The sequence below is a fragment of the Alosa pseudoharengus genome, unplaced genomic scaffold, assembly GCF_046254945.1.
Source record: "Alosa pseudoharengus isolate Yale_2024_CS ecotype anadromous, Long Island Sound unplaced genomic scaffold, YU_APseudo_1.1 YU_APseudo_1.1_scf_3, whole genome shotgun sequence".
Taxonomy (NCBI): Eukaryota; Metazoa; Chordata; class Actinopteri; order Clupeiformes; family Clupeidae; genus Alosa; species Alosa pseudoharengus.
Window position 1 is genome coordinate 19,049,270 of NW_027468718.1, and position 25,322 is coordinate 19,074,591.

The 25,322-nt window shown below is 44.3% G+C and overlaps 1 protein-coding gene across 2 annotated transcripts; it reads left to right on the forward strand.

The window, feature by feature from the left end:
- Positions 1–2,493: 2,493 nt before the first annotated feature.
- sik1 (salt-inducible kinase 1) lies at positions 2,494–14,831 on the forward strand. 2 transcript variants are annotated; one of them, XM_076263438.1, is made up of 13 exons: positions 2,494–2,776; positions 3,332–3,554; positions 3,755–3,871; positions 6,920–6,983; positions 7,475–7,636; positions 8,083–8,207; positions 8,317–8,440; positions 8,761–8,981; positions 9,538–9,795; positions 10,050–10,278; positions 10,587–10,841; positions 11,018–11,216; positions 11,342–14,831. In XM_076263438.1, exons 2-13 carry the CDS (start codon positions 3,402–3,404, stop codon positions 11,970–11,972), a joined length of 2,538 nt encoding a protein of 845 aa, XP_076119553.1. In that variant the 5' UTR covers positions 2,494–2,776; positions 3,332–3,401; the 3' UTR covers positions 11,973–14,831. The 2 variants fall into 2 exon arrangements, with proteins under 2 accessions (XP_076119553.1, XP_076119552.1); XM_076263437.1 differs by lacking the exon at positions 2,494–2,776 and having other exon boundaries at positions 2,835–3,554.
- Positions 14,832–25,322: the final 10,491 nt, after the last annotated feature.

Genomic DNA, 25,322 nt, shown 5'->3' on the forward strand with positions numbered 1-25,322 from the left:
ATTAAAAGGAAAATGGTGGACAATGCTAAAACATATGCAGGGGCGCAGGAGGCACGGGGGATGAGGGGGATATGTCCCCCGCAGTGCTGAAGAGACAGCCGTCGTCCCCCTCACTTTTGATAAGGAAAAAAAGCTTTATAGATACGCGAAATAAATAATAACATATAGGATTTGCGCTAACTACTCCCCATTAACAGCATCACATCACTTACCACAGCCATCTACAGTACTGTAAGACTGCACAATCTCATATTCACTCTTGGATATCTGAAGCCAGTTTGTCTAACAATCATAAAATAATCCAGGCTACTTGCTTAGCATAAATCATTCATCATCATCATCTTTATTTGAGGCAGGCTGGTATTCGAGGCAGGCTTTTAAAAATATTTCTAACCTGCATTTAGACATGCGTTTCGTTTGGAGCGGCATACCGGTAGGATATCAAAAGCATTTTCGGTTTGGTTTGGGATTTAATTTACTTTTGGACTGTTTGATTATATTGCTAAATGTTGGGACTGATGGGCACTTAAATCTGGGAGATATTTGATGGTTCACTGTTAAGTTTCATGCAGTTGAAAAAGTGTCAGGATGTCCACTGCTGTTTATAGCGAGACATTGAATTGGTTGTGCTGTAATGGAAACCGTAATGCGTAGCCAAGTAGCCTAAATTGAGTTATTGTTTAATTATGCATGATTTAGTAGGCTACTTTTTTTTAATAAAATTTGTAGGCTGGAATGCCTTGAGTCGCAACAATTGTGTTTAAATGTAGTAGGCTTCAGCCTCTGGCAATTAGCTCGAAAGGGACGGCAAAAGAATGAGCTTGAGAACGTGTGTTGGAGACCCATGGTAGAAAAGCGACTTTTCTTTGCCAACCGTAGGCTATTAATCCAACCAATATAATACAATACAATACAACATATAATAAAATATTAAGAAGAGGTGTTATTTCATTGACTTAAATCGAAACAATGTCTTCTAGTGGACTGATGGCAATAATTGGTATAGTAGGCAATTATATGGGAACCTGCCTTTATTTGTCCTGCTATAAATAGAATCAATCCCGGGCATAATTTGAGGATTTATGGTAGCCTAGTGCTCAACTCCTCCTGCTCAACATGACATTAGCTGTTTATTGATAACAAACTCAACTAGCCTACTTATCAACTCGTTTTCACTAGCCTAACTATAAAATAAGTCTATCAACGTTTTTGTTCTAAGACATTTATTTCAAACATAATTTCAAGACACAAATTGGATACTTCAGTTACCTTGGTGCATAAATCCCAGAGAGTAGGCTACCACACCCCAGACTGAGTGATGGGCCTAGCGTTCTTATCCGTTCAGTGTGGGGTATAAACAAGCTGAGAATTTAGCGGTGTCACGTCTGCCTGTGGGGAGCTCTTAGAAGCTTGGGATAATGTGATACAGTTACTACAGTAACAATATTTTATTTTACTTCTTATGTAATTTGTTTTTTACATTTTATAAATGCTTTGTTTAAATGCTGTTGGAACAAATAGTTGATTATAAAAGCAACTTTCTGTTGCAATTTTCTGTATGTTCTGGACTGGTAACTTGTTAAGCCAACACTTGTTAAGTTCTAACGTTGCATAAATATTAACTGCAAACACCGTGGAGAGTTAATTTGGTTTATACCAGACAATTTAAGTAGGCCTAACTAGGCTATTTGATCATGTAGTCTATTTTTGGATCATAGGCATGATGATTCAACATATCATGTTGCTTTTTTCTACCATTGGCCCAAGTAGTGACCAGTATTCTACCATTGGCCCAAGTAGTGTGAAATAAATCTAAAAAAAATAAATAAAAGTAGAATTGCACATAGCAAGAAGCTGGTCTGAGGGCAGATCTGGCGTTGTGCTCATCTCACAGTTTTCACCATTTTTATCAAAAAATATTTTGAAAACAATCAATGGTATTATCGTAATATTCTGGCAAGTTTAAAATATGATGGTCGAAAGTGGGCCAGAGGTGGCGATCTGATATCTGGAAATCTGATCTCACTATGGGTTTGTGTTCACAATTTGGTCCCCCTCACTTTCAAAATGTCTCCTTCGCCCCTGAACATATGTATAAACAAAGTTTAGTTCCTCAAATAATCAAGGTAAACTTCCTTAAGAGAAACTTGAAATAGTCCGCCCTCACACTGAATTATTTTTTTGTTCCGAAAGCTGCGAGCAGCGAATGCCTTCCAGCAGGCGCGCTGAATACACACAGTAACAGCTTGAGAGGAAAAATCACGTGGTGACACATCTCTGGGACTGGCGTCATCGTCTTCATCTCCAAGCAACCCCTCCATCACCACTCACGTCACCGTACGCCGTGCCGCACTGTTGCCCAGCAACTTGTGCCTTGCGCGCTCACCCGGCCTTGCGCCCCGCTCCGAGCTCTGACGCGCGTGTGACGTTAATGAGGTGGCTATCAATTTGTTATGGCAGGACGGGGAAGAGGTGGAGTTCCCTCATCAGGCGATTCAGCCTGTAGCCTTTTCCTGCATACCAGCGGATCGCAGTAGCGAGTGCTGAAGCTTTGGTGGCCAGAAGTGTCATCCCTGTAAATAGTCCTCTTTGTAATCTACGGTTCACGCGGACAGAGTCTTTGTACATATGCCACTATAAGTTATACGGGAGTGGATGAACTTGCCTAGTTTTTATACTTTTATTCGGAGCGCTTATTAACGTGGAATGAAGTGTAAATCCGCGGTTGTGAATCTTTTTGATTGTGGAAGGAGGTGGATTTCGTTACTGTATTAAGGTAAGTACTGTTTCTTTGTTGTTTGCCTTAGGTTTTCTATGTGGTGTACAGATATAGCCTACTACAAACTCGCATTAAGGTAAAAGTAAAGACAGTAAACCTTTTCCTCGTATTCACATCCTCGTATTCACATCCAACAGCTGTCAAAGTCATTATGGACTACTTTCAATGCTTCGCAGCAGGCAACTGTGCGTCATAGTTTTAGTCATTTTCTACCTATTTAATGCAAATAATGAGCCAAGAAATTATGTATTATTATTATTATTACTACTACTACTACTGCTACTACTACTACTACAACTACTGACATAGCCTACAATCACTAACACAATTTGATAATTTCACTTACCTTACAGCGGCGCAGTAGAGAAGGCGTAGTGTAGCCTATAGTAGAATAGCCTACTAGTTAGCCTATATTTAATTCCGCCTCACTACGAATAATAATAATAATAATAATAATAATAATAATAATAATAATAATAATAATAACTTGGCTATGCACCTGTTATTGTTGTTTGTTTTATACATTGACAGCAGCCTTCTTTTGTATTCCAGGTACGGCATAAGCTACCTTAATCAAAACGACAGAAATTCCGTCAGCAATATAAAACCACAGCCTAGCACCATGGTGATCATGACAGAGAGCGGTCCGGGGTCTCAGCCCAATCCCTCGCAAGGCAGGCCCCTCCAGGTCGGTTTCTATGAAATCATCCGCACTCTGGGCAAAGGAAACTTCGCTGTTGTCAAGCTGGCAAGACACAAAGTCACCAAAACACAGGTAAACATTCACTTGCTGTAAATTATGCATTCAATTTATTTTCTTTGCTCCTAATTGTTATTACAGTTGTGTTGTTATAGTCTACTTGCATGTAATTATAACCGAACATATCATTCATAATACTGACACTGACATTGTGATGCATTTAATGCCATATGAAAAATAAAATGTATAATAAAAATATATTTTCCCCCTCATAGGTGGCTATCAAAATTATTGATAAGACCCGGCTCAACTCCTCAAACCTGGAGAAAATCTACAGAGAGGTGCAGATAATGAAGCTTCTCAACCACCCTCATATCATAAAGCTCTACCAGGTGGGTCTCCTCTCCAGTTACTCAAGCTGCTACAGAAATTCATCCCAAGTGCCTCATATCATTTAAGAGTAACAATTAGGACCCTGATCAAAAAAAATAAAACGCTAGAGGCATTACTATCATAATACACACTTTATGGAGACCGGTTGCAGAACAGTGATATTGCTCAGATATGGGTGCAGTGGTGCATTTGAGGTTAAACTTAAGCAAGGGTATTTCTTGTCAAGAAGGGAGAAATAATTTGTGCTATCCCTGTGTGCAGGTGTGTTCTCATCGTATCCCATCTCATTGTATCCTATGCTATTTTCATGTTTCGATGTTGCAGTAAGTGTCATAAATTTAGGGAGGCTTGGCTTAAGTGCAAAACTGGAATTTAGCATACGTTGTTAAGGGCACAAATGGCTACCTTGATGTTGTGTAGTGTGTCCACAGATGTGTGGTTGTACCGAGTTGCCTTAGTTATGGTCACACAAGGGCAAAGCAAAAGCTCTCTCAGCTTTGAAAGGGACTGTTGATCACCTAGGCACGTTGCATTAGTGCAATCCCTCTGGACCACGATGACGATTGCGTGTGTGTGTGGGTGTGTGTGTATTTGGCGACTTAAGGGGTTAGCCTCTCTGGGTGTGTTGGCTGTCCATGTTAATTAGTGCAGGTGGAGTGTGTACTAGCCCTCACGTGAAGCAGCCCGTCTCCAGAGACAATAAAGATTTTAAGACGCTGGAATCTGACTGCATCCTGGTAACTCCTAAGAGTTGGCCATTTTCCTCAGTGGGCACCTACGCACATGTCAGCGTTTTCATTTGCCCTAGAAATGTTCACCCCCAATTTCATTTTTTTATTTCATTTTTTTTTCATTCCCTGTGTGGCATTAGGGCCTTTTGCTCTTGTTTATGGATTATGCGACCTGTGCTGAGCTTGTGAAATTTTGGCTTTTTTCCCCCTCAGCCACTGAAATACTAGGAAATCAAATCCCATTCGTGGAGGTACATACCCCAAGGATTGCTTCATTGCAATAGTAGTCCAGACAGTTGTTTGTGGCTGGAGGTCTCTCCCATGAGCCTCTGACAATCAGTCGTTTTCTCTTACCAAGCCTGTGGAGATTAGCAGAATTAATCTTCATGAGATTTCACTGGCACACTGACCTGGTTATGGTCATATTGAGGAGAGAGCTGTTTCTGTACCATGAGCCAGCCAGCAAGCATCAAATTATGACGAATATGGATGACCAAGCCCTCGTGAACAGTTGTCACTTTGAGCAGGGTCCTAAAATCTGTGCCACTTTCATAACGTCGAGCTGGGTCAATGTCCTTCTGTGTTTGGTGGGAAAGGGAAAGAGATGATAGTTCAAACAGAGCAGATTGAATGGTGTTTGAACAGCGGAGAGGGAGTGAATTGGAATGCGGTGTAGTGATCACGTCCTCCATTTTTTCCCCTTCCCGGCTCCTTTAATGACAGGGATAAACTATAAGATGGATCTACTGAAGTGTCTGTTTATTTAAGAAATAGGCGAGAGGGATATAAAAGGAAAACCCTCAAGAGGGAAAGAAAAAAAAGGGCAATGGATCTGGTGACCCGTGACCTGTCATGATAAGCTGCAGTTTCCGTTTTCTCACTGCCTGTATAAACACAATGATTTTTCCCCCCCTTCACATTTTCTTTTTCTTTTCATCGAGGCAGTCACAAGACAGACAGCTCATTTCCCCCTGAAAACAGTACAGCCTCTTAACTAGGCAATCCTGGTCTCTCCCACACTCCCCAGCACTTTTCCTGCAGTGAGGGAAAAAGTGACGATTATTACGTGTCTGTGTGTGTGTGTGTGTGTGTGTGTGTGTGTGTGTTTGTACTCGGTCACTCAAGCACTCCTTTTCCTCTGGAAGAGGTGACATCACTGGCACCTCCGGGTTGATGTAGAGGGGCTGGATTCTTCGGAATCGACGGCTATCTGGAGATAAAAAGGGGCCTTTTATCCCACTCTAACTTGACCTCATTCCCAGTAAATGGTGAACACTAGAGGTTGTGTAACTGGCCCCTGTTTTTTTGTTTGTTTTTTTAAGACACTTTGGTAAATTTCCGTCACCCCGCGCAGGGCCTGGAGATATTTCTGTCAACACATTTGGTCTCATTCGTTTCACATAGGTCTCTTCTCTCTGGTTTTTTTTTTATTTATTTATTTTATTTTCTCGGGAGCTGTTGTGCAAGCCAGTGCTTCTCAGTAGTGTGTTATGTTACTACCATGCACTGCCAACCGCCTCACCCTGAGGGATCTCCTGGGAAGGTTTTTTGGATGTTCCAGGAAGACAATGGGACATTGCATCTTCCCTCCTGCCGTTCCATTCCTTTTGTTTTCAATTCCGCACGCTTGCCAGTGTATAGTTTTCACATAGGCCACTGCTGGATATGCTCCAGGCATTCCTAATACACAAGTCGATTCCTGTTTTCTCAGGAAGCTTTTTCACTCACGTATTTCCCATATATCCATCTGTGCAGGAATGCGCTAGGCAGGGGTCAGCTTGTGATTTGTGTTCCAAGGAACTTGTTGTACACTACAGAGGGGGTTTCAGAAAATGAGATATACATAGAAGGAATTGTTTGACTGTGTGTGTGTGTGTGTGTGTGCGTGTGTGTGTGTGTGTGTGTGTGTGTGTGTGTGTGTGTGTGTGTGTGTGTTGTATGTTGTGTGTATGTCTGAGTGTATGTCTGAGTGTATGTGTCATTTTGTCTGCTCATGTTCTACTATAAATAAAGGACATTCAGGAAGTACCTGACAGTTCCCTTATGTAAGCACACACAGCATGGAAAACCAAGCTGTCACGTGTGGATGGCAGCAGATAGGGAACAAACGAGAACAAGTGTGCCCACAAGAGAACACAAAAACACACCAAAAAATGCTTTAGAGTTTGAGTCACATTATTCCGTGGAAACATTATTCTGTTTTACTCATACTGGTCACGTTGCTCTTAAATCTTCATTGGAATGTGATGTAGGAATGTAGGAATGTATTAGTTACTAAGAGTAATGTATTATTCCATTCTTTTGTTTTGCCTCCAGGTTATGGAGACGAAAGACATGCTGTACATTGTCACAGAATATGCGAAAAATGGCGAGATGTTTGGTGAGTAGATTTTTAGAATATTCTGGGTTTTTGTACCTCCCAGGCTGCCATACATTTTTAGAATATTCTGGCTTTTTGTACCTCCTAGGCTGCCATACAGTTGGGGGGGATAATTGGCATGTGGGAATTTTTTAGTGACGTCTTTTACTGCTTTGAGCTTGGTGTTGAGACAGGGTGGTCAGTGTGGTCTAGAGATAAGCTTAGTGGTATTTAGCTTGCTGAGTGCTGGTGGGGTTGGGGCTTCAGTGGGGGGAACAGGTGTGGGATTTTCAGGCTTTATGTAACCACATGGAGCAGATAAGCTGATGTTCTTGCCGCCACAGTAACACTAGACCCACCTCTGGGGCTTTAGAGTGGACTGTCTGTCTGCCCACCTGTCTGTGTTATTGTTATCTCGGGACAACAAGGCTAACCTAGACTCCTCTCTCTCTCTCTCTCTGTCTCTCTCTCTCTCTCTCTCTCTCTCTCTCTGTCTTTCTCTCCCTCTACAGACTACCTGACAACCAATGGCCGGATGAGTGAGGAGGAGGCCCGCAAGAAGTTCTGGCAGATTCTGACAGCGGTGGACTACTGCCACCGTCACCACATCGTCCACCGCGACCTCAAGACAGAGAACCTGCTTCTCGACGCCAACATGAACATTAAGCTGGCAGGTGGGCACAGGGCACAGGGTGACAGGGTACTCACTGGTTCAGTAGCCAGGCTGTGACACACTTTTGGGCGCTGGGCAAAAGCCTTAAGAGCTGCATTCATTGATAAGATAATGTAATAAGGTAAAACTCAGTAAGAAAATCACACAGCCAATATAATTGCCTCATGAATCCTAGCTCTGTTGGGAAAGATTCCTAATGTATTTTCCGTAATTACACATTCTTTCATTATGACTGTTTGTATTTAATTACACCACATTACCAGGCTGCCCTACTTTAGGTGAAAGATCACATTGAGAATTCTGATTACTGGCCAATTGCCAGGCCTTGGGGATATTTAATTAAATTTCTCTCTCTCTCTCGCTCTCTCTCTCTCTCTCTCTCTCTCTCTATCTCCATCCCTGTCTCTCTGCATTTTTCTCTATTCCTTCCTTTCATGTGCCTCGCAGACTTTGGTTTTGGGAACTTCTACAATGCTGGAGAGCCTCTGTCCACATGGTGCGGTAGCCCGCCCTACGCCGCACCCGAAGTCTTCGAGGGAAAGGAGTATGAAGGCCCACAGCTGGACATCTGGGTATGCATCTTCATCAACTTTACAGCATTGTCATCCTCATCAGATTACAGCAATGTCCAAAAAAAAGTCAAACAGAGTTTGTAACATTCTCTTCCTGTGTGCTTTGCAGAGCCTGGGTGTGGTTCTCTACGTTTTGGTCTGTGGTTCTCTGCCCTTTGATGGGGCCAGCCTGCCCGCCCTGAGACAGCGAGTGACGGAGGGCCGCTTCCGCATCCCCTACTTTATGTCTCAAGGTAAGACACACCACCGTTACCATAGAAACCCTTTCAAGAGAGTTCCATTATCAGCATCATAGTTGGCCCCACAAGACTTCCTTTTTAACATTCCATATGTTATCTTAATGCAGAGGACGTAGATTGGGGCCCAAATAGAACGTTCAAGCATTGTTTTTGTTTTTATTGTTGAAAGGGTCTATAAACCCAGCCATCTTCTCTTACTGTCCTTTTCTCCTACCCGCTGTTTTCTCCTCTCATTCCTTCACGGCTGGTTTATCTGTAATTCCCCTTTGTGTTAGGCCTTCATTGTTAACAACTTGCTCTCCTCTTTCATCCAGACTGTGAGAACCTGATCCGTAAGATGCTGGTGGTGGACCCTGCCAAGCGGATCACCGTGGCCCAGATCAAGCAGCACCGCTGGATGCTGGCCGACCCCAGCGCCCCGCACCAGGCGCTCTCGTTGTCCCTCACCGACTACAACTCCAACCTGGGCGACTACAGCGAGCCCGTGCTGGGCATCATGCAGACCCTGGGCATCGACCGGCAGAGGACAGTGGAGGTGAGTGTCCGAGTGCTGTCAGTAGGTAGACGGATGGACGGTTTGGAACAGGGATAAAGTCTGTGCATTAGTGAAGGGAACGAGTGAGGTTGTATGGTTAACAACACACATAAGGGAAGGTGTTTGTGCGTGGCGGGGCCAGGGAATTAGTATTGGCATTGTGCCACCCTCTCGCAGGCACCACAACCAGAGGGACCTGATATCCCCCACTCGCCTCCTGGCTTTAGGGGCATTTTGCCATCGGCATTAGGCTGGATAACTGGCATCTGTTTTCTTAAGCCAGCATATTGCATACTTACGCACTGTTGTTCTCGCAGCTCCATCTGACAGGATCAGGCTTTGCTTTCTCATGGCACACGTGTGTGTGTGTGTGTGTGTGTGTGTGTGTGTGTGTGTGTGTGTGTGTGTGTGTGTGTGTGTGTGTGTGTGTGTGTGTGTGTGTGTGTGTGTGTGTGTGCGTGTGCGTGAGGGGGGTTGCTGTAAGCTTCAAACACTAGGTATCCAAACCAAGCTTATTGGGAGGTTCTAATTCCATTTGCTTTCCCACCTGTTGCAGTCTCTCCAGAGCAGCAGCTACAACCACTTCTCTGCCATCTACTACCTGTTGCTGGAGCGCGTGAAGGAGCACCGCAGTCAGCAGCTCAGCCGCCAGTGTGGAGCCTGGACCCAGAGACCCAGGAGCACGTCCGACTCCGCTGCCCCAGAGGTGATCATGGAGTCTGCAGATGGATTCAGATCCGCCTTCCCGCTTCAGGCCAAGAAGAGTGCGCCCATGCATTCCGACATGGAATGCGACCAGAGCGGCCTTTTCCAGGTGAGCATCTTCTCCCGATTTTCCCCAAAACACCCACTCAGCCCTTCGCCAGTAGCCTGTAATTTTCCTTCTTGCATGCCAACTAGATGAACTTTTCCATTGCCACCAGCTGTGTGGTGCTTAGACCCTTTCCCTTGTTTCATGTTGCAGATGTGCAGTGCACCCCCACCCCTCCTCCCCTCCTCTACTCCTCCTCCTGTCAGACAGTGGCTCTAACGTGAATGCACCTCCCCCCTCCTCTCCCTATCTCCCAGCGCGTGGTGTGCCCTGTCGAGGCCAGCCTGAGCGGCCTGCTGTGGAACCGCTCCATCTCGCCCAACAGCCTGCTGGAGACCACCATCAGTGAGGAGGTGCGCCCGCGTGACCTGGAGGACGAGGAGGTCTCTGCCATCGTCACCCAGCCGCCCGTGCTGCACAGCACAGCGTCCCGTCGGCACACGCTCGCCGAGGTGTCGGCTCGCTTCCACCAGTGCAACCCTCCCTGTGAGTACCCAGCGCAAAAACAAAAAAAAAAAACTTTGTAACGGGAGACGTCTCGAGTCACTTCCTTATTAACCCTTAAAGGTGTAGGTTTTTGAACGTTCTAAGTTCCGCAACAATTGAAGGTTCTAAAATTCTGTTGAATTCAATGAACCCAGATATTCTTTAGAACGTTCATTTCTCAACATTCCCGTCACACCGGTGTGACGGTACTCCTTTAAGGGTTAAAGCGTCCACGCAGCGGACAGAACACAGACTCATGGGTATTTGTCCCTCTTTCTCTCTCTCTCTCTCTCTCTCTCTCTCTGCAGGTATCGTGGTCAGCCCTTCTGACGCCGCCTCCTCCGACAGCTGCCTCAAGTCCTCGTCCAACCCCCACCCTGCCCTGTCCACCCCTATGGAGGGCCTGTCTACCCTGCTGAGCTCTGGGATGGGCCCCGGAGCGCTGGCCACTGCCGGAACCCCTCTGGCCCTCTCCTCCAACCGGCTCCTGCAGGCCCAGGGCAGTCTTCACGCCGCCAGCTTCCAGGAGGGCCGCAGAGCCTCCGACACCTCCCTCACTCAAGGTGAGCACGGGTTTCTACAAATTCACAGGGTGGGGTGGGGTGGGGGTGGGGGGGGTGTTGATGGATGTTCTTTCCATGTCCTACTTATATCACCATGTCTCCCATAGCTATGGGCTATAACATTACCACAGTCTCTAGACACAGTCTCCAACTTTTGACCTTTGACTCGTCTCCAGGCCTGAAGGCATTCCGGCAGCAGCTGCGGAAGAACACTCGGACCAAAGGCCTTCTGGGGCTCAACAAGATCAAGGGGCTGACGCGGCAGGTGTGCCCCCCAACATCTTGCGCCCCCCGGGGGAGCCGCGGCTCCATCGGTCCAGCCATGTGTGCCACGAGCGGTCGCAGCATGCTGGAGGAGGTCCTGCACCAGCAGAGGTCAGATACTTACCTCTCGCAGTCTTCATATTAACCTCAATGTGTCACGTTGCATATAGTCCTGAGTTGGGAGTTAAGAGACTATGGTGTTAATGGTGTTCTTTGCTTTTTTTTCTGTTACACAGGATGCTCCAGATTCAGCACCAGAGCCAGCCTCAGGTGCAGTCCCAGCAGCCCTCGGTCGCCACGGTGACCACTCAGCAGCCCGTCCTCTTCCTCTCCCAGTCGCATCAGCATCAGCACCAGCACCAGCACCAGCACCCACCCTCCCCTCCCCCCACCAACCTCTTCGCCCCGGCCGCCCTGTTCTCCGAGGCCCCGGTGCTGCTGCCCATGTGTCAGCAGACCCCTCTGGCGCTTCAGCCCCAGCCCCAACAACAGGCTTCCCTCTGGCGCCAGCCCATGGACTCCTGCTCTTCTACCTCCACCTCCTCCTCCCGCTCCTCCTCCACCTCCTCCTCCTGCTCCTCCTCTTCCTCGTCTTCCTCGTCCCTGTCCCCCGTGGTCTCCACCGCCCACCTGCTGGAGGCGCATCTGCACATCAGCCAGCACCCTCACCACCCCCTCCAGCCCCAGGTAACTCACAGCCACCAGCACCTCCAGGCCCTGGCACAAGCCCAGGGGCCCTTCTCCTTCTTCCCCCAGCAGGGCAGCTGGGGGCTAGGCAACAGGGCCTCACAAAACCCTGAGGTCCAGGAGATGGTCTGCAGTGGACAGCAGCAGCAGCAGCTCAGCAGCTGTGTGATGGTGAAGTGAGTAGGCAGGCAGCAGTAGCACACTGGACACCATTTGAAGTTCCGTAGGGCGGAAGAAATAGAAGAAGCTAATGGAGAGGCTATGATGACAAGAGAGAGCCAGATTTATCACACTAGTTTTGCTCTCTCCCTCTCATTCTGTCTGTCCTTCTCTCGTCTTTGATTGGCTGAATGACACCAGCTGACCAGCTGAGAAGTGGACAGTCACTGACATGATCAAACAGACAGAAGTGTTGAGTTGTAACCATCTGACTTTGTTTGTGATGGTAGCAAAAAAAAACATAAAGAAAGAAAATGAAGGCATTGCATCCTTTTAGATGCAATCAGTAGATTTGTTTTTCTTTTTTTTACATTTTACAAAAAAGAAAACACACAAAAAAAGATGCAAATGACAATTCCACATTTTGAACAACATGCAAATACACGGTGTTAGTGCTTGTTGTCTCATGCATCTAGGATTCAAACGAAGAAGCAATAACCAAACTCTCTGTGGAGGCCCTCCCCTCCTGTCAGACTCTGGACTTCCCTTACAAGCAATAAGGAATCGGCCCTTGCCCAAGGGGAAAGCTATGGAGAGTACAAACGAATGGACTCACTTGAAGAATAGAGGACTGACTTCCAAGAAAAAAAATGCTTATGTCAGTCAGAGCTGTTTTTTTTAATTATTTTATTGTATGAGAGTGCAGGAACTGCACGTCTTCCTGATTTTATTTTTTTTCTTTTAGTTTTGCTAACTAAGTGAGTTTTTCATTTTGTTAGGTAAGACCAAAGTTTTTGGATTTTTGGTTTGCTTTGATTTACATTTTTTGTAGCAGTCCAGTATGGAAAATGCAGTATCAGACATCCAAAACTTCCACAATTCTCAACAAAAATGCTATCATTGTTAACTGTGATTGCCTCAGTAACACTTTGCTGGGTTAAAGCTGCTTCTCTTAGAGAAAAACAGAGATTCAACTGGTACGTTATGATGCTTAAAAACGTGGAGGAGGATATGTGAACTTTTAGCTTGATGACAGAAACACAAAATGTACTTTAACTGGTAGACCATCTGAGCTTGGTGCAGTGTGTGTGTTTGTGTGTGTTCACACTAAGACTGAGAACATGAGCCGCTTTGCTGCTTTGTATTACGTCATGTCCAGCCTTTGATCCACACACACATACACACACACAGTTTATTTTGCTGCACCTTCTGTGATGACAGACATGTGCTCCTGTTCAGACATCAAGTATTTGACCTCAGACCAATTATTTGATTTCTTTGTTAATCCCTCCTCCTCAAAAAAAAAATAATTGAAGAGTGGCATCATATCACTACCTCTTCCTCCACCAGAAATAAGAATTTCAGAGCAGAAACTCAATTTATGATCTACACAAAAGGCTTTTTTTTTTTGTTGTTGTAATATATAAATTATTGCTTACAGTATGTGTTGTGCTACATTAATGAGCAGATGAGAAGCCCAGCTTATCTCTGCAGTGACTAATTGCAGCACAGCAATTGGATTTCATGCTAGCAGAACAGAGAGAACAAAAAAGCTTTTTTGGGGAATAGTGCAATATTTCACATTGAAATGTAGAGAAACCAGGTGAGAAAGCTCATGTAGGAAACAAAGGGGCGACACATGCCTAAAGTGGTTGTTTTCTAACTTCTTTTTTATGATTGTATGAGATTATTTGAACACAGAGTATAGAATAACATATATTCGTTTAGTAGAGGCCATGTTGACTTGCGTTTTTTTTTCCGTCTCTACACAACACAGGTTGCCTTTGAGTCTTGGTGTAAATGGCAGTACTAGTGTAAGCCAAAGAGAAGGAGGTAGATGTATCACTGCCTTTTTGACATTAGCTCTCCGTAGCTCTCAGTATACTGCTTACTTAGCATTTCACTTCAGCAGAAGTAACTTCCATGATTAGATGTTGTGGCTTTCTCTGTCTCACAAGGACCATGGTTGTATTTATATATATTATTATTACTTTACTTTTGAAATCGAGTTGATAACTTGTAGCAATAGACTTTCTGGATAAGTTGTTTTGCTCAAGATACAATTGCTCTTAGGTGCTAGAAGTAGATTGCGACCCTGTGTCTGAGTTTTATGTGCTTTTTTTATTTTATTTCAGATGAACTGTATGTTGTTGAAACACCACCATTGAATTTGCTGTGACAATTCTCCATAAGTGGTGTTCCACTTTTATGCTCTGCTTGGTCGATTCAAAATATCTTTGAAAAGCGTTTCTCCTTGTCAAGAACAATACGAGACAATGTTCAAAACTTTATTCAGAAAAAAGGTTTGTGGTGGGATCAGTCAGTCATTACACAGTGTTAACATGTGCTCAGTCCAATGATGTAGTTTGATTGCACTCACCACCAACGCTTGTGCCTTTTTTCGAACAAATCTTACATGTGGAAAAAAAATACAGGTTGATTTCGGTTCAGGATTCGAAAAGCACATAAACCGGTTACCCAAACGCTTCAGTCTATGGTTTTCTAAACAAAATCCATTTTTTTGATACTTCTGTTTACTTTGCTTTGTTGGAAAGAAATGCACTTTATTAGAATATTGCTCATTTGAAAAAAAAAACCCTCTTTGTTTCCGAGGAAGAATTCAGAAGGTTACGACCAGTGATGTAACATGTAACCATGGGAAACACTACACCGTTGATGCAGTTCTGTAAACATGTCTCTGTTTCTTTTTGGTTATTTTCAATTGCTGGTGTAATTTCCCAATTTCCTTGCTGTGTGTGTTTGTGTGTGTGCGTGAGAAAAGTGTGTTTTGTATGAAGGTGAAAGAGTGAACTAGAAATGAAAAGATTGTTTTATTTATGTGGCTATTTATTTGAATAAAATTCACTTCCTAAAACTTCACGTGATGCCTTGTTTTCCTTGGAACTGATTCTCCCTTAGTCAACTTTAGACAATAAATAATAATAAACATTAGAGAATTTCAAAAGAATTATGATTTACAAAAATATATGTTCTTTCAAAATCACCTCCGCTGACAACATGTTTCATAACCTAGCTGACATCACAGAGGTACTGAGTTGCCATCTGTAGGCTAGGTCATTAGTTTTCTTTTGAAGCACAAGTATCCAATTACCAATACACATCAATGATAAAGTATTACTTTGATGCATTGATGGACCAGTGCTCTTTTTCCAGGAAATAATTGCATTTCTTCTGCAGCCTGTAAGCATGAGTTAGTAGTCCTCAAACCAATCAGATGAATTAGCTGCGGTTCGAGAGAGACTTCAACAAGTCTTCTAAATGAAACCTCCGATGCATGACCAATACATACCAAAGCACCATCTACGCCAATTGACGTTATTGAAGAGGCGATGACGCATATTGATGGTGCAAACTATGATACTATGATATGCACAGGTGACCCTGCTGGTCCTGTGTTACTCATACAGCCAAGGGTCCACTGAGTCCATGCCAGGGCTGTACCAGATCTGAGCCAGAGTGAGACAGGCACACATGCCAGAGAGCCTTCTGAGCTTCTCATGCAACACCAGAGCTTTCTGCACACAAGCTAATCAAAGCTACAGCATGACATATAGCTGCACTCTTACATAAAACGAATGTTTTGGAAACAACACAGACTGTGTTATCCCTATCTGGACACAGAGATGTGTTAAAAAACAATGCAAGTTGTGTTGTTTTCAACACATTCGCTTTACAGTAACACAGAGTGTACATCTATGAATATTATACACGACAGAGAAACATGTCTATTTTAAAGAGATTGAGAGATTATGGTGGTAACATACACAAGCCCAATTATAGCTCTCTCACTCTCTCTATCTCTTTCTTTCAATGCATCAACTACATCATATTTCTATCACTTTAATACTACTGGGCTAACAAGAACAGCCTACAAGTGGTGAAGATCTACGTACATTAGGGGTGGTTTCCATTGTTGCATTGTTGAGAGATAAGTCAATTAACCAGTTGAACAACCCGACATCTCATCAAGCGCAAGTGCCAGTAAAAGGCAGGTAGGTAGCATTCTGGGGCGTAAACAAGGCCACTCCACTTACTGACAGTGCGTCTCTGAGAGGACAGCTGGAACTAAGCCCAGGAGTTTTTTTTTCCTTTTTTTTCTTGAGGATTGATCGGAATGCTGAGCTCTGAGGTGGTCCACCAGGGCGGAGCAGGGCAGGGCAGGGCAGGGACCGTGGAATAGGCAGCCGCCGGTGATCCATCATTCTCAGGCGTCTGGCTGGGGAAGGAGGTGGCCATGTTCAAGCTTCAGTTAATGAGGCTGTTTTGCCAGTGAAATGATCGCCACTGGCTGATGTGATGATTTGTGAGTCTGCCCCTGCAATAGAGTGTGAGTGATTGAGCGTGTATGCGCGCATGTGTGTGTGTTTGTGTGTGTGTGTTTGTGTGTGTTTTAAGTGTGTGGTGTGTGTGTGTGTGTAGATTTATGTAGACGTATGTGAGTCTATATGTGTGTGTGTGTATGTGTGTGTGTGTGTGTGTGTGTGTGTGTGTGTGTGTGTGTGTGTGTGTGTTTGTGCGTATGTGTGTGTGTCTATGTGTGTGTGTGTGTGTGTGTGTGCTTTGTGAGTAGATGTGAAGTATTTCGGGTGAGCCGCAGCTACACCCCCTCCCGCCCCTTCCCTCCTGCTCAGCGCGGGGACACACTGTGGTTCTTGCTGTAAGCTGAGCTGCGGACAGGGATGAGATGTGCTGAATCTGGCAAGGTCAGTTGGTGCAGCGGCTAACAGTACACCCCGTTAGCGTCAGGCAGCACTCTGATCAGAGACACTGCTCCACGCTGAGTTTGGAAAGTACTGACAACATAGTGCTTAATGGAAGCACAGCTCAACACAGCACTTCAAAGGCAGCCAGGTTTGAATGCATTCCGAATGGTTTGTGATGACGTACACAGCAGATGTTTGGTAAATAGGAAAACAAAGGCGGCTTCGTCACTGATAAGGGTTGAGTGAGAGAGAGAGAGAGAGAGAGAGAGAGACAGAGAGAGAGAGACATCAGTTAAATCACTCTAGGAATATAAACAAGGAAAGTCCCTCTGCTATGAAGCGCAACCATGTAAAGCCTGCAGGAGAAAACATCATGCCACACACATACACATGCACACACACACATGTGCACAAAGTTAAATTACAACTTTTTTGTCTGTGCATCTCCTTAGAGCAGGGGTCTCAAACTCCGGCCGCGGGCCAAATCCGGACCGCGGCCTAATGTCAAAATAATAATGTAATTCTGCCCTTAAGGATATTGTTTAATTGCGACAAACAACAACACTGATTAAAATAGACAAAAGATCCAAGTACGGTGACAAATCCCATTTGTACTCTCCTCCACCAGTTGCTAGACATCCAGAGCTTCGATTCAAGGCCAAATTCGCTGCACAAAGTTTTCAGGAAATACTTGTATTACACGCGAGAAACACGAAGACGTGCATTTGTTTGTAATGACGCGGAAGGATGCAGGCCATAGTTTTGCACAAATTGAAGCAAAAATAGACCTACACCAAATGTTGAAAAAACGTTCACGTGTGATGAAGTCTTGGATAGGCTATGTTATTCACCTAGATTCTGATTCTGAAGGAGAATATCTGCCTTTTGGAGATTATGATCGATCGTCTATTGACAGTAATAGTCACGGTGCGTCTGTGAATGGAGCTGCGTCTTTGCGTGTATACGACGGTGTCCACTAAGCATAGGCCCTACCATGCTTATTTCGACCCTCTGCCCAACATAGCTGGTGGTGGCAGTGGTAATCGTCATGATAAGTGTCCATAATGGACGTAGTACAGACAGCAGGCGTAGTAAAAATAGGGCTCTGAAGAACAAAGTCACCCATGATAGGAACCGATTTGACCAGGCTACTTTGTAGGCCTATAATAACGGTTTGTGGTTATAGGCTAGTAATAGTTTACTATTGTTGGTTTACATAGGCCTACTGTTTTCCTGTTAATTTGTTATGTGGGTAATATGACAAAACCTGTAAACCTGCTCAAATATGTTCAACATCCAGTATTTACTGAAAGGTGCATAATTTGAGGTGCTTGCCATCCAGTGGCAAATTAGATACATTTACCCCTTCATAAACTTTTTTTTATACTCAAAGATTCACAGTACTTTCAAGCCTTACAAAGACTACTTTCAAGCCTTTTGAAATTTTGATGTCAAAATCCAATGGTGTTGTTTTCTTAACCCTGGTGCCTAAAGTTTGCCATGCAGGTTTTAATAAGTTATGCGAAGAAAATATTTTTATTTGGAGTGAAACACACACATACCTGTTTTTATGCTTTTTGTTTTTTATAATTTGTATTAATATTTATAATTATTGTATTTATAAGCTAAGGTTGTTAGCACAGGTGCACAGATTTGCACTTTCTCTTTGCAGTGTTGTGTAGTATTTGAAAAAAAGAAATAGCCGTTCTTTTTGTATTATTCTTTAACACTGGCGTGGCCCTCCAATCAGATGACGTTGGCCGAAATGGCCCCCAGCTCATTTGAGTTTGAGACCCCTGCCTTAGAGTATAACTATGGATTTAGTGTACAGCAAAGAAACCTATTGCCATGAATAAGCTGTTCTTAAGCATCTATCTGTGAACAATGCAGATATGAGTGCTTCACATCCACTCTGTTTCTAGAAGGTCCCATTTTCATACCACTGATCAGCCCTGTGCCAAGACATTTTGGCTGCCACCTGGACTCCATATCCTTTAGGGAGGTGTAATAAGCAGGCAAGCCAAGACCTGTGTGAAAGTTGTCATGTTGTGACTGATGGTATGGCCGGGGTACAAAGTCTTTTGTGGAGCCATGTTGCCCCCATTTATTTTCTCACACAGGGCAGAGAACTAGCAGTGGTGTGAGCAGAGACATTAGGATCACTATGCATTTGTATCTTTTCAACTCAGTACTCTCTCTACCTCTCTCTCTCTCTCTCTCTTTCTTTTCTATGTATCTCTAGTTCAGGCTGTCTTCCTCCTCTCTAGCACCTGCCATTGAGATCTTCACTGTTTGAACACAGCGTGCTAAAACACTGACAAATACAGTAATTTCCTGTGTATTAGCCGCATAAGCCGCATGACAATGTTTTATGCAAGTTAAAATAAACAAAACCATATTAATACCATATTAACTGGCCCTGTGTATTAACCTCATAGGTGAAGAAATTTGCAGAATCAATGTATAAGCCGCGGCTAATAGTTGGGAAATTATGGTAATAAAACTACATCCTCTAACTGGACCATAAAATGCTCATCTTATTTACACCTAGGGCACAATATTGCTGGATGTTTGGTTCAGAGGAGCTCCGTGAGACTCGACTGCCTTGTCACTGCCTTGCCTTGCCTAGTCATTGTCAAAATTGGCTTGTCACATCTGTAACTTACTTCACTGCATGACAGCTTCTCAATGTGACTTCAAGGATTTATGGCTCCATTGCATATACATCACCCAGCATACTCATTCACTACACTTTTGGAATGTATTGATAATATGTGTTCAGAAATCTCTTAGCTTCATTGTACAAGCAGACCCAGGTGAATGGTGGAGTAATTAAGATGCCATATATAATGCCAAAAACAAAGGGAGCCTTAATAGATCATGGCCTGTCCATTAGAAGTAAGTATGTGTGTGTACCGAGCAAGAACAGAGATCAAGATATCCCCAGCATGTAGTAAATACCATGTCCTCTGATGGCATTCCAACAGCCATTTGAATCTTGGCTGTATTCATGAAAAGCATTTCTGGGAAAGGGGGAAAAAGAGAAAGCTTTTCAAATACAAACTCTTCCCTCCAAGCAGTCCCTGTTTCAAAAGCTTCAAAAGAGCAGTTGTGAAGTTTAGAGATTAACAAAAGGGTTTTGATTGAGAAAGCTATTAAAGTTTCCTACATCAATAGGTTTCTCATGTATGGTTTCATGTCTAGTGCTTGTTCATGTTATTGACCAATACTTGCCTACTTTCCAATACAAGTGTGTTGAGTCAAGGGGATTTCTCTTCTAAGTAAATCATTCTGAGATATTTAAGAACCCTTTTAGATGCAATAGCTCAGTATATGAAACTCTTAATCCTTTTAACTCTGCCGAACTTGTCAAAGCGCTCTGATTTTCTCCCATGAACTGCACTGAAAATGATGCAAAACTCAGAAATGATAACAAATTAGGGTGTGCATTAGTCTACAGTATGTCATCACTGTTTGTTCCAGCCCTTAAGTGACTTAAGCCTTTCACACCCATTCCTACAATGGCAGCACCTCACTAACACAACTTGTGACTAATGCCAGTTAGTTCCTTTGGTAAAAGCCCACATTAATGCAACGACACCAATACCTCTCACAATACGTGCAAGTCATAACATGTCACCTAAACCCTGATTCATTTTAACTTCATGTTCCGAAAACAAAAGTTGCGCCAAACAAAAATTACTTTGTGTTTTTTTTCAGCAACATTTGAGTTTGAGTGGATCTTTGAACTAGCCTGTTCATGTTTCAGTTCTGTATTTGTATCATCTTGGCTTCCTGTCTCTGATACATTTGTGTGACTATGGGCCTTCTGTCACAAGGGTATCACTCAGGAAGATGTGGGCCTTAGTTCCTGACTTATAGGCCAAAAATCAATATAGTTTAGAGAGAGATTTTATCCCCAAAGAGAGTATCACTCTTTCAATGGATCTGTCTGTGGACATCAGTCTGACATTGAGGAGTTCCCCCTCGGCAAGCATAATTCAATTCTAAATGTCAGAGTTTATTTACACTGGCCTAAGTGAATCATTTTTATACTCTATGCCAATCAAATCAAATCACTGTTTTAGAATTTGTTTGTCAGGGGACACAGTTTTACAGAGAACACATGGTCGAAGTCCACCAAGCGACCAAGCGAACCTAAGTATTAAAGATAGTGGTTCTCCCTGTGCTTATGCAGATAGCTGCACATTCATTCTTCACTAAAGCTAATCATTAGCTTGTTATCTAGAACCCGGCACAATTTAGTCAGTGATCCGTAGCAGGGGTAGTGGTAATATAACCTTATAATATATAAGGCTTTGGAATTGTGCACAGGCAGAGAGAAAGAGGAGACTAATGATTCAAAAGAAAAACAAGAGAGAAAGAGAGAGACTGAAGGAAAGTGAGATGGGGATAAAGAAAGAGAAGAAGGGAAAAGATTGGAGAGAGAGAGAGAGAGAGAAAGAGAGGCCAAATCAGCACACAGCTGCTTAGTGAACTCAGCGTGAAAGGGCTCTAATGGAATGCTCAGTCAGACGCCAATGCCTCCTGTACAATATTAACTGGGGCTCAACGTGCGTCATTCAGCAAACAGCTGACCCTGGGAGGGAGGGAGGGAGGGAGAGAGAGAGGGAGAGGGGGAGAGGCTAATTCCCACCCTCCTTTTATCTCTTGTTCTCTTGCCACCCAACCCCCACACACACACACACACACACACACACACACACACAAACAGAAATTATTCTCCCTCATTATATTCTTTAGTGTACCCTTTGCCGACATGTTAGTCTCTACCAGCTTGTTGCAACATGGGGACAATACGTAAGCTGCTCCTCACAAGGATTGCATACAAATGCAATGGAGATGAACCCTTTAACAAATGTTAGTTTCAGTATATTTAACACTGACACAGAAGATCTTGATGGATGGCATTTTCTTGTCACGTTTTCAAGGCTGCATAGCCTGCCTAAGGTGGGGCTCCTCTGCATGCATCGTGTGTCAAGAAACTTGACCGGTAAAATATGAAAGCAATTTGACTGCATCACTAGTAGCCATATTTGCTATAGTTTATTCTCTCGAGCACACGTCATCATCCTCTGCAAAACTTCTCTGGTGAGTCTCTCCATCCTTCTGCAAGCGTCACCACTGGCTGCCTCTTCCACTCTAGTGGATGGGCTAGGACATGGGACCGTGGGTACAGCTCCGTGCCGAACGGAAACTTGACGGAGAGTGGAAGTGCAGCAGGCCCCAAATGCGTCACACAGCCCTGCTCTACTTCCCTGGCTCCCCGCACACTGATCTCTCCCTGGAACGTTCAGTCCCCGTACATGCACTTGTGTGTGTGTGTGTGAGTGTGTGTAGTGGGTGTGTGTGTCAGGGGGGTTTGTGTGTGTGTGTGTGTGCGTACGTGTGAGGTGTGTGAGTGTACGTGCATGTGTGTGTGTGTGTGTGTGTGTGTTTGTGTGTGTGTAACTGCACATCAATTTGGGTTTTTGCAGTCTGGATTTTCCCCCTGTTCTTCTAGGTCTGGGATGCTGCTGGAAGGACAAGAAGCAATCCTAATGCAAATGCCTTCCTCCTCGGGGCTTTTGTGCATGGCTGTCACTCGGCTCGCTGTTCGCATGTTGGATAAAGGGGTGCTGATGTCATAGCTGTCTGGCTCTATTAGACATACCGGGCCACAGCGTGCCATCATCGGGCTTGTTGTGTCAGACATGACTGCATCGGTGGACGTGCTTCAAGTATAACAGTGTTTTCAGTGATTGTCAGTGCCGATTGCTTCGAAGTCAGTGAGGGATGCTATGATGACGTAAGCCTCCCTATCTCTCTGTTTTTCTCTCTGTCTCTCTCTCTCACACTAACACACACACACACAGTCTCTCTCTCTCTGTGTCTCTGTTTCTCTCTCTCTCTAACACACACACACACACACACACACAGTCTCTCTCTCTCATACACAGTGTCTCTGCCTTCTGTCTTCTGTCAGCCTCTCTCACATTCACTACGTCTCCTTACAACACACATACACACACACACATACATATTCTGGCTGCCACCCTATGTGCTAGCTCACTGTACAAATAAATGTGTGCGTGCGTGCGTGCGTGAATGTATGTGTGTGCATGCGTGTGTGTGTGTGTATTTTGGAATACTTTTCCTCAAAGACCTCCCTTGGAGACCTACAGCCTTTTAGTAATGAACAAGGCCCAGAAAGAGGGCTGACGGCTGTTAGGAAGGAATAAGAGAAGCCCAGGGCCGCCTCACACACCCTCCCAGACAGGACATATCTGCTGGATAACCCCAATGATGGAGCTGTTCTCAAATCAAATCTGCAGACCAAACAGCAGTATGCACTTAAACCTCCCTCCCCTCTCTCCTCGCCACAGTTACACAATCCCTTTTCTCTTTTTTCCCTATCCCTCTCTCTCTCTCTCTCTCTCTCTCTCTCTCTCCAGGGGCGTAGAGGTTATCCTGAATTGCACTCTCCTTTTCTCAACCCTCATCAAGTTGGGAAGGTCAGGGCACAGCGGCAGGAGTAATGGTCGATGAAGTCGCAGGCGAAGGAGACAGAGAAGCTGAGGACCAGAGAGAACCAGTGAGGCCAGTGGTTGAGACCGAGGAGACGTACGTCACACACACACCCCTCCCTCGTTTGGCTTCACATTCCATAAAAGCCTGGCCCGCTCTCCCAGTAAATCATCCTTGTCCTGGGGGGGGGTTAAAACTTTTGTGTTTTCATGTTGCAATCAGGGCCACTGGAACTCGTCCTTCTTATGTCTTACTAATTTTGTCTGTGACAGAGATGTATTGCTTTACTGATGTTTTTTGTGGTTTTCTACTTTTCACTGCCAGTGATTTGCACAGAAAACTACTGCTTTCTCATTTCTTTCAGTAATGTAATTATGAAGACTAATTGTGTTTGGGTAAAAATGTGCCAGTGTTGGTGAAAACCAAAACACCATGACAAATGGGGAGTAATCCACACTCCAGAAGACAAGTAAACACAAACAGCGCTGCTGCCCTCTGTGTGTGTGTGTGTGTGTGTGTGTGTGTGTGTGTGTGTGGGTGTTCTGCTCACCCTTGCAGTTATTACTTCATGTCAGCACATATTTCGTGCTGATGCCAAGGAGGTAGTCTCTCACCTCGGGGCAGATGTGTGTGGAGAATAAGGGGCGCAGACGGTGCAGTCACACCGTCACCAGGCTGGGCTGGGCCGGGCTGAGCTCTCGCTTGCTTGGGGGAAAGATGTCACCGACGTTATCAGATGTTGTTCTTGTTTGGGGAGATGGAAAACATACCTCCCAGTCTCCAAATGCTATCAGATGTTCCTTTTGGCGGACGGGAAACATAGCGCCTACCTTCCAGTCTTCAAATGTTGTCAAGTGTGATCATCATACTGTAGGTGCACATGTTTCTTCCTTGGTTACAAGCCCTGTCTCTCTGCAACACCACAGCCACTTGGCTCCCCAGCAACACACTGACGTGCCAGAGCTCATTAAGGAAGAGGGAAGACATTTGGGCTGGCTGTCATGCTACAACAGTCAATGCTACAAGAGTGAAGCAAACATCAGCAGACATCCCAATTCCGAAGAAACTCATGCAGCCAGATATATTTGTCATGCTCTGTCTACGAGGTCGTATCAATAAGGTTATAATTTCTCAAGTTTGTAATAATGGTGTAGTGTAATAACACCCAATAATGTCATACAAATTTCTTCTTAACTCCATAAAAAAAGCAATAAAACCTGATCATGTAACCACTTCCCAATAATGTAATACAATGTTAGTTTACCATATCTTTTTGAGAATGTAAAAAAACAATCGCATTGTATTAACTTGATCAATGTTTTGGTAGCATGCCACCTCAAGGGTCAAGCAGTGAACTACATAGGCACCCATTGTGTGCCTACCTTATGGGGAACAATCAGAGAAGCTGTGCATACAGGCACTGATAGTGTTGCTAATTTTTAACACCATAATTAAAAAGCATTACTGGAAATTATTACATCATTGGGTTCTACAAGCCTTGCGTGTTGTTTGTGCGTCCGACAATGGCACATGTTGAGCCACAAGGAGCCATTGCTTAATCTGTCAGTATAACTATTTGTAAGTAATCATTATCACTAGTTTTGTTTGTACCGTTAGTAGTATCGCTTGTTTGCTAGCTTCATTAAAGGAACACGCCACCCAATGTCAGTAGTAATATATGTTCTTACCGTAACTTTCACGAGTTGAGTCATACCTCTCCCGTGTCGGTACGTGCACTCCAACGCTCTGGTGCGCGGCTGGACTGTGTTAGCATGTTGCTATGCTAGCGGGCTTTGACGGTAACTAAGCGTAGAAGTAATCAGAAACATCCACGTTTTCCCGACTTAAATACAGTTGCACTAGTAGTTGATAGAAATGCTACGGCCACGCAACATGAAACGTGGCGATTTTCCAAGCGAATAAACCGGAGAACTACAATGTGTGGCGCAATAGCACTTGGGAGTACTTCGACCTAGCGTAGTAGTATTGTTAACACCTAATTGTAGATCCTATCCACCACAGATTTTAGAATCCATGCTGGATCGACCCTCAGCCTCTCCCTCCCCTCTGAGCGAGAGAGAGGCACACACACTAGAGATGCGCTGATGGGCTATTATTT